The 13,227-nt window shown below is 53.3% G+C and overlaps 1 protein-coding gene across 4 annotated transcripts in view; it reads left to right on the top strand.

Moving 5' to 3' along the window:
- The window catches only part of ABCA3 (ATP binding cassette subfamily A member 3), a 40,348-nt gene extending 31,497 nt beyond the window's left edge, over positions 1-8,851 (top strand). For 3 of the 4 annotated variants that reach the window (XM_039884979.1, XM_039884978.1, XM_039884980.1), the window contains 11 exons: positions 674-878; positions 1,248-1,467; positions 1,818-1,976; positions 2,815-2,987; positions 3,573-3,701; positions 3,809-4,003; positions 5,753-5,940; positions 6,359-6,529; positions 6,808-6,998; positions 7,154-7,227; positions 7,681-7,816. In XM_039884979.1, the coding sequence (XP_039740913.1) occupies positions 674-878; positions 1,248-1,467; positions 1,818-1,976; positions 2,815-2,987; positions 3,573-3,701; positions 3,809-4,003; positions 5,753-5,940; positions 6,359-6,529; positions 6,808-6,998; positions 7,154-7,227; positions 7,681-7,812 (1,837 nt within the window). In that variant the 3' untranslated portion in view covers positions 7,813-7,816. Of the gene's footprint in view, positions 1-673; positions 879-1,247; positions 1,468-1,817; positions 1,977-2,814; positions 2,988-3,572; positions 3,702-3,808; positions 4,004-5,752; positions 5,941-6,358; positions 6,530-6,807; positions 6,999-7,153; positions 7,228-7,680 lie in introns of all 4 variants that reach the window. The other variant, XM_039884981.1, reaches the window with a different exon arrangement.
- Positions 8,852-13,227: the final 4,376 nt, after the last annotated feature.

Genomic DNA, 13,227 nt, shown 5'->3' with positions numbered 1-13,227 from the left:
TTGCCTGTTTTGAATATTTCATATAAATGGAATCATACAAAATGCGGCCTTTCATGACTGGCTTCTTTCATTATCAAGGTTTATCTATGTTGTAGCATGTGTCAGTACTGCATTCCCCTTTTTTGGTCAAATCATATCCAGTTGTCTCGGTACCATTTGTGTAAATGTTCGGGACGTTTTTAAGCAACAGAATAATGCCATCAAAACCAGTTTCTAGAAGGTGTTGCTGGCTACTAAATGTAAAATGTACAATGCACTTGTGGGGTGGGGGGTGGCAGTGAGCTGCTGCAGCCATGCAGGTGCCTAACAATGTTGTCTTACAAGGGCAGAACAGAGAGAACCAGGCAGAGGAGTCTCAGATGTGGGAAAGGCAGAGAGATACTTGAGTGTCTGTGGGGATTGGGCTGCTCAGGAGACAGATTAAAAGCTACTGGGAAAGTGGCACTGCTGTCATTGGGGACAGGAAGTCCAGAGGGAGAGCTATTTTGGGGGCAGGGGGTGGATTTTCCCAGTGCCAAGACCCTCTCTCCCCCAACTTTGGCATTCTCTCTTAAACCCCTTTAGCAGCTGGGCCACTGCATCACATGCTTTGAATGGTAGTGAACAAGGAACCAATCCCCGAGCTGCCCAGACGTCATGTGCTCTGTCCCTGACCTGCCCTGTCCTCCTGCAGGGGCCGGAAGGGATTTGACATCGCCCTCAATTTGCTCTTCGCCATGGCATTCTTGGCCAGCACATTTTCCATCCTGGCAGTCAGCGAGAGGGCCGTCCAGGCCAAGCACATCCAGTTTGTGAGCGGAGTCCACGTGGCCACTTTCTGGCTCTCAGCTCTGCTGTGGGACCTCATCTCCTTCCTTGTCCCCACTCTGCTGCTGCTGGTGAGAGTCACAGCTGGTGCTGAGACCCTTCCCTGCAGATCCAGGGGGCTTGCCTTGGGGCCCCTGCACAGACCTCAGCCAGCCCAGGGCCCATTCTGACAGCTCAGCCCTGGTTCCAAGAGGATGGTTGGGAATGCCAGGAACCCCACTTAACAGTTTCCATGCCCCAGCCTATTCACCTCTTTGGTTGGCCCTGGAACAGGGTGCCCTGGTGACAGCTCCATCAGCAAAGAGAAGAAGGGGGAACCCTAGGAAGGGTCCCAGGACTGAAAGCCACCATGGGGGATGACTCAGCCTGTGGGGCAGATGGGTCCGGATTCCTGCATTGCTGTGTGGGCTCATGAATCTCCCCTCTCTGTGCTGCTGCAGGTGGTGTTCAAAGCCTTCGATGTGCATGCCTTCACAAGGGATGGCCACGTGGCCGACGCCCTGCTGCTGCTCATGCTCTATGGCTGGGCCATCATCCCGCTCATGTACCTGATGAACCTCTTTTTCTCGGGGGCAGCCACTGCCTACACAAGGCTGACCATATTCAACATCCTGTCAGGCATCGCCACCTTCCTCATGGTCACCATCATGCGCATCCCAGGTGGGAGCCTGGAGACTGCCCCCCACTCCCGGGCAACCTGGGTACCCATAGAACCTCTTTGCCCCAAAATGCAGGGGGAGTGGGGGTCAGGGTGGCACTGATTTGGACACTGGACCAGACCATGCTCCAGCAACACCTCCCCCTTGCAGTTTCAGTTGGGGCCATGAGCTGGGAGGTGCTGTCCCAGGAAGGCCTGGTGCCTGATCTGTGGAAGATGCCAGCTGAGTGTCCTGACCCACACGCATTACATAGAGAACATCGGGAATCTGCCTCCCCTGATTTAATCTGTCCTTGGGGGCAAGTGTGGTGTGTTCCTACAGTGCTAACTTGTTTGTGCCTTCTCCACACAGCGGTAAAGTTAGAAGAACTTTCTAGAACCCTAGACCATGTGTTCCTGGTGCTGCCCAACCACTGTCTGGGGATGGCGGTCAGCAGCTTCTATGAGAACTATGAGACCAAGAGGTACTGCACCTCATCCGAGGTGGCAGCCCACTACTGCAGGAAATACAGTAAGTGTCAGGCCGACATGGGCAGCCCTTTTTTCTCTGCTCTCTCCTGAGGACCAACCAGGGAATCCCCAGGAGCCTTGTTCCTATAAAGGCAGTCCTCTGGAGAGGCTCTGGAGTGGGCGGTGGCCCATGATGTGTCAGAGCATGTCCCTGGTCTCAGCACTAAGATACCCCAGGCATGAGCACAAGAAGGGTCTTCAGAAGATATGTGTTCACCACCACCCTGGAATGATATGCACTTCCTCCTTCCTGCCTGGCCGACCCTTAACCAATTATATCTGCAAAGGCCCTATATCTAAGTAAGATCATTCACAGATTCCAGGGATTAGGACATGGACATTTTTTTTAGGGGGCCACCATTCAGCCCACCACACACCCTTTCTGTGTCTTGAACAGTCTTTAGCTGGCAGCTCAGCTGTCATGTCTATAGAGCCCTGCACATCCGCCTGGCAGACTCAGTCTCTGCTCTGTTCCTGCTACTTTCTTATTTCATAGGACAGACTTGGGGGAGAGGGAGATACATCTTACCTGTCTTTATGTCTCAGTGAAGTCCCTGAGTGAGGAAGCAAGTATGTGAGTGAGTGAGCAAGGGCGTGACTTGGTCACTTATCATAGGTGCTCCTTAAAATATGAAACCACCCCAAAATGTGGGAAGTGTTTGGGGTCCCTGTGTGACAGTGACAACATGGAAGTTGATTGGACCCTATGCCTTCACAGTCTCCATGTGGATAGCTGGGGTGTAGGCACCTGGTGGGCCAAGAGGGACTCGGGCTGGTACCTGGTGGAGGAGGGGTGCTAGGGGAAACAGGGTGCAGCACCCTCTCCTTTGCCTACACAGATATCCAGTACCAGGAGAACTTCTATGCATGGAGCTCCCCAGGGATCGGCAGGTTTGTGACCTCCATGGCTGCCTCAGGGTTTGCCTACCTCACCCTGCTCTTCCTCATTGAGACTGACCTGCTATGGAGGCTGAAGACCTGCATCTGTGCCTTCTGGAGGAGGCGGGCACTGGTGAGTGGCTCCTGCAGCTCTGCACCAGGATGGTCTCCCACTGAGGCCAGACTTTCTCAGGCCAGGCCACAGGGAGGACCTCAGAGGCCAGCAATGGCCAGAGGGTATGTGCACCACATGATTCATAGCCTCAAGGGGGTTGAGGTCCTCTTGGGTCCTTGGTCTCAACAGTACTTCCAGGCACCCTGGTATTTGTCACATACATCTAGTCCCAACAAACAAATGAAACCTGCTGACACCACACATTGGATGCACAAATTAACCCAGGGTGAATTGGCTTCTCTAAAATATTAAGACCTCTAAGAAGAGGAGTTTCTGTCCACATATTTAAAATCTTACATCCCTCAGTTGAGTTTCCTGGTTTTCTCCATGAGTCCTGCACCATCCTTGTTCCTCAAGCAGTTCGTGTCTGTTTGATGCTAATTTCAGCCCTTAAGGGCCCCCCAGCTCTACTTTTAAAAGGTCTGAGTCCACACAGTTGGGCTGGGCTGGGTGGGCCATCTCAGAGATCTCAGCCCCTTCTCCCACAGAAAAGGACTCCTCGGACTGGACCTCACCTGTATGGTCTTTTCCTGGAACACTTAGATGGAAGTGTACACCCAGCCGTCAGGGCTTCCTGAGGACCAGGACGTGGCAGATGAGAGGAACCGAATCCTAGCCCCCAGCCCACGCTCCCCATTGGACACTCCCCTGGTCATCAAGGAGCTCTGCAAGGTAAAGCGGACACCCTCTGCAGGCCCTTGGTCTGCCCCCACCACCCAGCCACCAGGAAGCTGGCTCCCCACCTCCCCATTGCCTTGATTTCTCCTGGGACCTTGCAGGTGTATGAGCAGCGGGCGCCCCTCCTTGCCGTGGACAAGATCTCCCTCGCAGTCCAGAAAGGGGAGTGCTTCGGGCTGCTGGGTTTCAACGGAGCTGGCAAAACCACCACTTTCAAAATGCTGACTGGGGAAGAGACCATCACTTCTGGGGATGCATTTGTCGGGGGTTATAGCATCAGCTCAGACATCGGGAAGGTAGGCGCTGCCAGGGAGGTGGGGAGAAGAGGGTGCCCTGGAGGCAGAGATGCTGCTCATCTCTGCTCACAAGGGGACAGCAGGATGAAGCAGTGATCAGGGACAGAGCTAAGACAATGATGAGGAGGAGAAAGAGAACAGGAAGATGAGGGCCCCATTGGCTGGCAGGGCCGAGGACTGGCTGCAGGGCCAAGACTGGGTCCCTCCCAGAGAAGCCGTTTCTGTGGACCTGGGAGGGCATGGTGCTCACAGCACTCTGTCTCATTCGGAAGAACAGGCTCTCTCCAGTCTGTGTACATAGATTTACAATAATGGTGCCCTGGCTGTTCAGACCAGGCATCCCAGTACCAAAAGCCAGATAAAACATCAATGACAAACCACATTGGTAAGAGCATGGAAGAGTACTCAACATGGTGAGGAACTCTGGCTGAAATTCAGGAGCCCTGAGAGGCACAGAGGGCCACTGTGTTCCAGACAGTGGTTGGGGATTTAGGGGCCTTGCTGAATGAAGAAGATAGAAACAAAGGCCCATGGTGGGGGTATAATAGGAGACTTTCCCCACATGGGGCTGAATCGAAAAAGCTGCCCCTTGGGATAAGGATGAACGAGGTCTCCCTCTTGCTCCTTCACCCCTGAGGATTGAATGGAAGGTTTCCTATATACTGAGCAGAGCAAGAAAAGGAATGGAGAAGAGCTTGTGCCTGGGAGTGACCACATCTCGTAAACCGGCAGCAGGGGTCAGATCTCAATACACACCCTCTCTGGAAGAAAGCCTTCATCCTAGGCTTTGAAGAACCCCCCAAATAGTGCTTCAAGGCCTATGAGCAGCACACAATTAAACAGAGGAGACAGCCCCCATGATTAGAACCGGCAGACACGAGGGCCCTACAGGAGAAACAAGCCAACCACTCTAGATTTGCAATCTCCAGACCCAGCTTACAAAACAGCTGTGTTCATTGTGTTTGAAGAATTAAACAAGACTGAAAACATATGTAGGAAAGAGAAAATTATAAATGTAATCTAGAAAATGGAGGAAAGGGTGAGAAGTCCTAAATACATTTAATCTGAGTTCCAGCAGGAAAGGAGGAAATGAGGGAAAAATAATTACTGACAAGGTAATAGCTAAGAATATTCCCAGACCAATTAAACACAGATGCTGGAAGCCTAAGAACCCCAAGGAGGGTAAAGAAAAGAAACCCTGTCTCTGGAATCCACAGACTCCAGGCTTACCTGTCCCTTGCCAGCTGCTGAAGGTAGTGGGAGATAGTGGCGGCCATGCAGCACCCTGGCTCTGCTGGAAGTGACCATCTGACCAGACAATGCCCCTCCCCAAAGGTGATGCCAGCCAACCTCTCTTTCATTAGAGGGAGAAGAAAGAAAAGTCCTAGCACAAGTTAGATGTTTGTTAAACATTTGATGAATGAATGAGTGGGTGATACACCAGCAGATATTTGCATGTGGTGATCACTTATACATTCTTGCACCAACCCATCCCCACACTGCCCATAGTGAACAAGGCTCTGGCCCATCTCTGACTACTCATTTTGGGGCAGTGTGGTTGCCCATGGGCTCCCTGAGCTGGCAAGCCCCTCCTATGTCCCTGCTGAAGTGCTGCTTGGCCAGCTTTGGCTTTGGGTGGTACCAGGGCCTATGCACCTGCTGATGGACCACCCTGAACAAATAGACTGGGAGAAACCTGGAGGAATCTCCCTCTGACCTGCTGCCTCCCTGGCTGTGTTCCAACCCCAGGTACGGCAGCGGATCGGCTACTGCCCCCAGTTTGATGCCCTACTGGACCACATGACGGGCCGAGAGACACTAATCATGTATGCCCGGCTCCGGGGCATCCCTGAGCGCCACATCAGTGCCTATGTGGAGAACACACTTCGAGGCCTGCTCCTGGAGCCGCATGCTAACAAGCTGGTCAAGACTTACAGGTACACCTGTGCTGCAGCCCCTCCCCTGCCCTGTGACCTGATGACCCATGGGTCTTCCCAGGGTGGTCAGGGTCTCCCTTACCATGGAACTGGACACAGGTTGGGAGCCAGAGCTCCCAGATGAGAGGAGTTTCCCTGCTGGCTCCTGCCTTCTGGAGGCAAGACCAGCCACAGGTGATGTCAAGACCATTTAGGCGCAGACAGATGGTGTTGCTGCTTCACGTGGGTGTGTGGTCCGACCCCCTGGGCACGGCTTTCTCTGGGGCCTCCAGCTCTGTAAGATGGGCTTTCCAGGCACACTCCCTCATTCCTCTTCACCTGGGGCTCTCTGCAATCACCGGGCCCTGTCCTCTACTGGGACCCAGGGATCCCATACTAATAATCAGCCTTGTCCCCTCCTTCACCCCCTCTACTCCAGTGGTGGTAACAAGCGGAAGCTGAGCACTGGCATTGCCTTGCTTGGAGAGCCTGCGGTCATATTCTTGGATGAGCCATCCAATGGCATGGACCCTGTGGCCCGGCGCCTGCTCTGGGACACTGTGGCAAGGGCCCGTGAATCCGGCAAGGCCATCATCATCACCTCCCATAGGTAGCTCTGGGGTCTCTGTGGGTCAGTGGAAGAGCTAGGACGAGGGCTGTAGAAAGGATGGGCTAGAAGGGGCCGGGTGGAGAGAGACCTGACAATAGCTAGTACAGAATCTGTGAGTAGAATCCCAGATGCTGTCAGGTGGGCCACACTCAGAGCAAAGGAATGAGGAACACTCTGATCTGGGTGTTGATACCTTCCAACCTGCATGAGCCTTTGACATGGAAGGCAGGCGTTACCATTCCCCAGCCCTGTGTCAGGCCTCCATCCCCTCTCCCCAGCATGGAAGAATGTGAGGCCCTGTGTACCCGGCTGGCCATCATGGTGCAGGGTCAGTTCAAGTGCCTGGGCAGCCCACAGCACCTCAAGAGCAAATTTGGCAGCGGCTACTCCCTACGGGCCAAGGTCCAGAGCGACGGGCAACAGGAGGCACTGGAGCAGTTCAAGGCATTTGTAGACCTGACCTTCCAAGGTGTGTGAGGCTGCACAGAGGCATCTGAGCTTTGCCCCTACCAAGTCCCACATCCCTGACCCCTGGGATGAGGGTCACGATTCTTTGGGCCCAGGTCACCCTCCCCTAGCCCTCTAGCCCAGCCCTCATGGGGACATGGTCTCTCCTTTGTGCAGGCAGCATCCTGGAAGATGAGCACCAAGGGATGGTCCATTACCACCTGCCTGGTGATAACCTCAGCTGGGCGAAGGTGAGCATGGGCCCCAACGGACTTCAGCCGGGGCTGGGGAAAGTCCCTCCAGCATTCACTTCTTTTGTGGTGATTCTAGGATCTTTCCAAGGAATAATCACTTGCAATTTCTGCTCTAACACTCACCCTAATATCTGCTAGGTTTGGGGGTTTATACCCAAAATATTTGAGTTGGAAAAATTTAGTGCAAAAGAGGAAACTAGTTCAGAGAGGGAACACAGCTTGCCTGAGGCCATACTCCTAGGTGGAAAGAGGAGGAGACACAGCCCCTGGGCCTGCTCACCAAGCACAACCTACTCCTCCCTCTGAGAGTTCTGCTCACCCTGCAGGAGCTCTAAGGGCTTACTGGGCAGAGGTAGGGCCATGGGGTCCATACCACTCCTTATGGCCAGACAACTCCCAGACCAGCCAAGAAGCAGGGCTTGTTAACAGCAGCTTTTCTGCTTCTCTAAGGTCTTTGGTATCCTGGAGAAGGCCAAGGAGAAGTACAGAGTGGACGACTACTCTGTGAGCCAGATCTCACTGGAACAAGTCTTCCTGAGCTTCGCCCACCTGCAGCCACCCGCAGAGGATGAGGGGCCATGAGGAGCCTGGCAGGGGCAGGGCGAGTGGGTGCACAGGCAGACATCACCTCCCTCCGAGTTAATCTTACCCTGCACCTTTATTTCTAATCACTGTTTTCTATAATGGATATGAGAATCAAGGCACAATGTGGACTGGGTGTATTGGTACCCTCACACCAGGAATCAGCATTGGAACATTCACATCTAAGGTGATTGCCAAACCCCGATCTCCAGAACCCAAGGTCCCAACCAAGAGCAGGTCTGGCAGCTTACAGGGTCAAGCTGCGGTGTCTTTGGGGAGAGCCAACCCGGAAGGGGCCACAGCTGATCCAGGGATTGAATTTCCCTATGGGCTCATGAGGAGAGCACCCAGTGACATCTCCATGTTTACACGTGGCACGGAGCTCCTCTGGGTGCGAAGCAGGAAACCGGCAGGACAGTTGGCAGCTGGGCTCGCCAGGCTGCCCGGAATGGACAGAAAGGTGGCCTATTGCCATCCATGAGGGAGATGCCAGCTGTGATTAGGGGCTGAGGTCTTGGTTTCAGTGCAGCCAGGGGCATCCTGAGTACCTGCTTCTCAGAGCATGGACACTACTCAAGGCAGAGCTGACCTTTCATCTGGCACCATCCAACCAGCGTCTTCTAGAGCCGGCTGGTGCAAGGAGGGAAGGCCGTCCTCCATTCCAGACCCGGCCCTTTGAGAAGCCACCAACCGGGAGGCCAGTCGGGGACTGAGTGGCCATCTATGGAGGATGCACCTAACACATGGTGACTCTGCCAGAAAATAAAGGCTGAAAGGGAACAGGACCACAGTCTGTGAGTCACACACAAGATGGGGATCATGGGCCGTCATCTACCCACAGTCCTAACGCACAGCTCCTGTGTCAAGTTTCAGACAAACAAAAAACAAGAGCTCGTTTTTTCCCAGTATGTAGTGAACTTACAGAACTCACTGCCATGAGAAAGAATAAGCCAAAAATGCAAATGTAAAATGCAAGTGTAAACCAACTGACAGATGTCCCTCTACGGTGAGGAAAGAGGAGTATAGGGTTAGTATAGGGGGGTGCAGACGTGGGTGGGCAGGAGGCCTCTGGCTCCAGAGCCACTCATGGTCTTTAAGCCATTTTCCAGAAGATTCTTCTTATCAGTTCTCTTTTAATTTATGTACTCTTTCTTTCTTAGTTTTCTAAATTTCCATATGAATCTGTGCCTTTTACGTTCCCTTAGAATTCAGTTTTAGAAAAGACTTGTTTACATTACTTTGGTTCATTTGGGTCAGTTTCAAATTTGCACTTTTATCAGTCTCTCAAAGTTTATGAATGCTGCATAGTTTTCGATAGCTCTTTTATTCCCTTTAAAATTCTTCAAACTATCATTTAATTCCATGTTATAAAAAAATAAACTTAGGGGTGGTTATGGTCCTAAACATTGTCCAACAGAAAACATTCTGAAAGGCCTGCAACTTATTGGCAGGAGCTGTGGTTGCTGCACCCACATTGGGTTTGCTGGGTTGTGGGAGGAAGGCCATGCTCAGTAGCCCTACTATAGGGTATCCTGGCTGTTTTTAGGCCTACATGTTATAAATTTCTTTTTTCATTTTTCTCCTTTGATAGCACAAAAAAAGGGTGTGAAGAAAAGTGTTTAGGACTGAAGGACTGGTGTGAGGCACATGTATGAGGCACATCTACCTCATTTTCTATCAAGGAACCCACCTCTCCCGGGACTGATGCAGGGAGAGGTGGGTTCCTTGATGGAAGATGAGGCAAAGAAATTAGTGTGGAGGAGACTGGCAGGATGAAAGTGTCATGATCAGAGAGCCTTCTTAGGAAGACAACCTGGTAGCTGTGGAGAGGATGATGCAGGCACAGCCAAGGCTGCAGCAGTGGGGACCAGAGGGGCAGATGCACGGCACAGTCTCAGGGAGCACCCAGTTGCACCCAAGCATGGAGCTTGGGCAACTGCAGGAGAGACAGTTAGAATGGACCCCAGGAGCAGCAACACTGCATCCCTAAATCATCTGCAAGTCTCATGGAAACACTGCATCGTGGAATTGAGTTTCCTCAAGGAGCAGGAATGGGACCTCAGACCCCTAACATACACACTGCCTGGGCTGATTTGAGCTGTGGCATTTCTAAGCCCAGGGGAGGGGTGTGGACAGGAGCTGTGGACCTCCCTGACAGGAGAGTCAGCCTGCTTTATCCCCCATTCCTGTCCCACTTTCCTCTAAACCGTTAAGCCTAGACAGTCCTTAGAAATGCTGGTCCCAAACAGTTGTAGCATCTGGTAGGCACAGCCCTCCACAGAGACTCCACACCCTGCCCGGCCCCCAGCAGCAGTGAGGAGACCTGGGAGACAAGGTTGTGCCTTCTCTGTCCTGCATGGCCTGGTCGAGGGCTCTCCAGGGGCAGATACCCAGGGCTGAGAACAATGCCTAGATATTCATGTCAGGGCTGAGAGCAATGCCTGGTCCAATAGTGAGGATCAACTGAAAAAGACAGTAGACACAGGGACTGTCCTTCAGCCTGACAGCTGTACCCAGAACTTAGAGGGCTCCAACAAGGGAAGAGGAGGGCAGCCATGTGGACAGGGTGGGGAGATCCTGCTAGGGGGCAGGGCTGACCAAGCCTTTCCATGGCCTTCGTTGTGAGGAGAACTGCCAGGCAGCAGGTTACAGGTCAAGGGAACCCCAGGCCATAAGAACACCTCCTGCAGGATGAAGACTCTGCAACAAGCTTGCTGCACACATCAAAATACCCTAGATTGCAGTGGTTTAGAAAAAAGCAAGTTCATTTCTCTGCCAGTACAAAGTCTAGAGAAAATAGTCTAGACATTTTGTCACCATCAAGGTCTCAGGGAACCAGATTCCACCTGCCTGTTCCATCCAAATGCAGGCCTCTCTCCTCAAGGTCACCCCTCAGGGTCCAAGGGCTGCTGAGGCTTCCAGATGGAATCAGCAGGAAGCCAAGGAGGAGCAAAAGGGCGCAGTTCCTGGCTGTGATGCTTCTGCATCCATGTCACTGCCCAGAACACAGGCACACGGCTGCACCAAGTGCAGAGAGCTGGGACACACAGTCTTACTTAGCTGGGCACCCCAGATAAAACCGAGACACCAAAACACAACTGTACTCTCTGCCACAATTGTAGTGGGCAGGCTGGCATCCTCAAAGAGGTAGTCCCCCCATACATGCTTTCATTGTCTACCTGAGCTGGTGAGACATCACCTTACCCAGGAAGTCCTAGAGACCTCCATAGACCAGCAGAAGTGGCCATACCCTAGGGCCTGTTCCCTATCCCCCACAGATTGCCCTGGACTCATAAAAGCAAAACAAACTGGACCGTTTTTTGCTGAGAAAATTCCAATCCCAGCTCTCTACTCCAGGATGCCAGGGGAAGCCAAGGTCATCTGAGTCCCAGGGACCCCCAGCCTGGTTTCACAAAGCAGCAGACAAGACAGGCAGGAAGAGGAGTGAACCAAGGCTAGCATCTAAAAGGGAGGCCGGAAGGCGGGCCCAAGGGCAGCCACAAGCTTTCTGGGGATGAGAGGGTGAGTGTTCTGAAAGGCTGGCCTAGGGTTAGACTGCCAGCCAGGGCTGCTAATCACTGCTGCTCCATCTAAGTGACACCGCATAAAGCTGCTGTTCAAATCACCTCCGGGGACCAGCACAACATTTATGGTGGAAGCCGACCAGACTGTCTGGGACCCCCAACTCCCATACAAATGGGTCAATGTGAAGGTAAGTGCCACTTGCATTCATCCAGACCCTGCTGGCTATATTAAGGGACAGAGCCTGATCTGCAGATAGCCTGGATTCTACCTGGATCCAGAAGGGCTAAACTCCATCCACCCCTGAATCACAGAAATGGCCCATAAGGTTCTGAGATGTACCCACTACCCCGAAGTCAGGGTTAGGATGCTCACCCCACCCCAGAGCCAAGGCGAGCAGGCCAAATGAGCGATGTCCCACCCTCCGGAAACAAGGTCTGACCCCAAAGTGTTCAAGCTCCTGCAGCCCCTCTCCCTTCCCTGACAGAAGGCAGAGCACCCTGGAGACCCTGCATGAGAAGGGGCAAAAGGTGGAAGTCCAGGCCCTCCAGGAGAGGCAGCCAGGAGGCAGGACATCCCTGAGTCCTGGAGTCCCATCTCCACCTAATGGGCCCACATAGTCTGGGCTTCAAGCAAGCAGGAGGGGCTGAAAGTAGGGGCGGGGGCTGCTTTCCTCAACAAACTGGGCTGCCTTGGCTCCATTCCTGGAGCCTGACCTACACCCCACAAATGCCAGCATCAGATGCCTCTAAGGTTGGAGAAGCTCCAAGTTGACTGGCAGATGGCACAGAGTGGGGTGTCTGGGGGCCAAGCCAAATCAGCTCAGTCCCAGTCAACACCCCAGCATGACCTACAGCTCACCCAGTGCTGCAGCATACTACTCGCCTGCTCTGCATCCAGGTTTGGCCAGGCCCCATCTTGTCCCCTGTGACTGCCCCATGGTGGGCAGTTCATGTCCAGGGCTTTGGGCATTAAAACCAGCACAGGCTCCCAAACCCACTGCTCAGCAGCCCCAGCCCTGTAGCCCCTCAAAGGGCAGCCTGTACTTCCTGGAAGAGCCCAAAGGTGCCTGCTGGGAGAGCAGGGTTGAGGGGCCACACCTTGGAGACACTAACCAGGGAAGCCTCACCACAATTCCAGACCCTCATTGGCTGGCTGGCCCTTTCAGACCCAGCCTGGCCACCCAGAAAAACCAGCCAGCACCTCCTCCTGGGCTCCTTCAGGGGCTGCAGGTACCCACCCCCACAGACAAGGCCCAGGCCTTGGCAACCCGCCTCCTCTTCTAAGGCCTCCTCCAATATCACGGAGCCATCACAATCTCCCTGACCCCACCTGAACCCCTATCCACCTGGCTGGGCCACGTCTGCCCTTCGCACAAAGCTCCTGGCTGGCTCATCATGCCTCCAGAGGCCATCAGGCCACAGAGGATGAAGGCAGAGGGAATATTCTGCCTCGGTGTGCATACGCTCTTAAAGTGAAAGCAGCTCCACATTACCAACAGGTGGCCCTCAGTACTGGGAGGAGAGGGAGAGGCTCAGGACACTGGCAAGAGCCACAGGATGCCTGTGGCAGGCTGCCAAATGCCCTGCTCACAGGAGCCCTGCCCCACCCCCTCCATCAAATCTGGGCCAAAGACCTCCTGAGGTCTGGAGGCTCATGGCCCTCAGCCCCCATGGCCTCAGCAGGCTGGCACTGGGGGCTGAGAGGGAGGAAGGCCAGGAGCCTTCAGTTTTATTTTCTCATGTTTCTCCTGAACACATTCTGCTGACCCCCAAAATGGCAAAAGCCAAGATGCTCAAATGTTAAAGCTCAACAGCTGATAACACACTTAATAACAAAAATGAGTAATATTTAGAAATTTGATTAAATTCAAAGTGAATAAATTATGCTTTT

This window comes from Pteropus medius, unplaced genomic scaffold (genome assembly GCF_902729225.1).
Source record: "Pteropus medius unplaced genomic scaffold, Ma_sr-lr_union100, whole genome shotgun sequence".
NCBI lineage: Eukaryota > Metazoa > Chordata > Mammalia > Chiroptera > Pteropodidae > Pteropus > Pteropus medius.
Note: the sequence above shows the minus strand (reverse complement) of the source record. Positions and strands in the feature narration are given on the sequence as shown.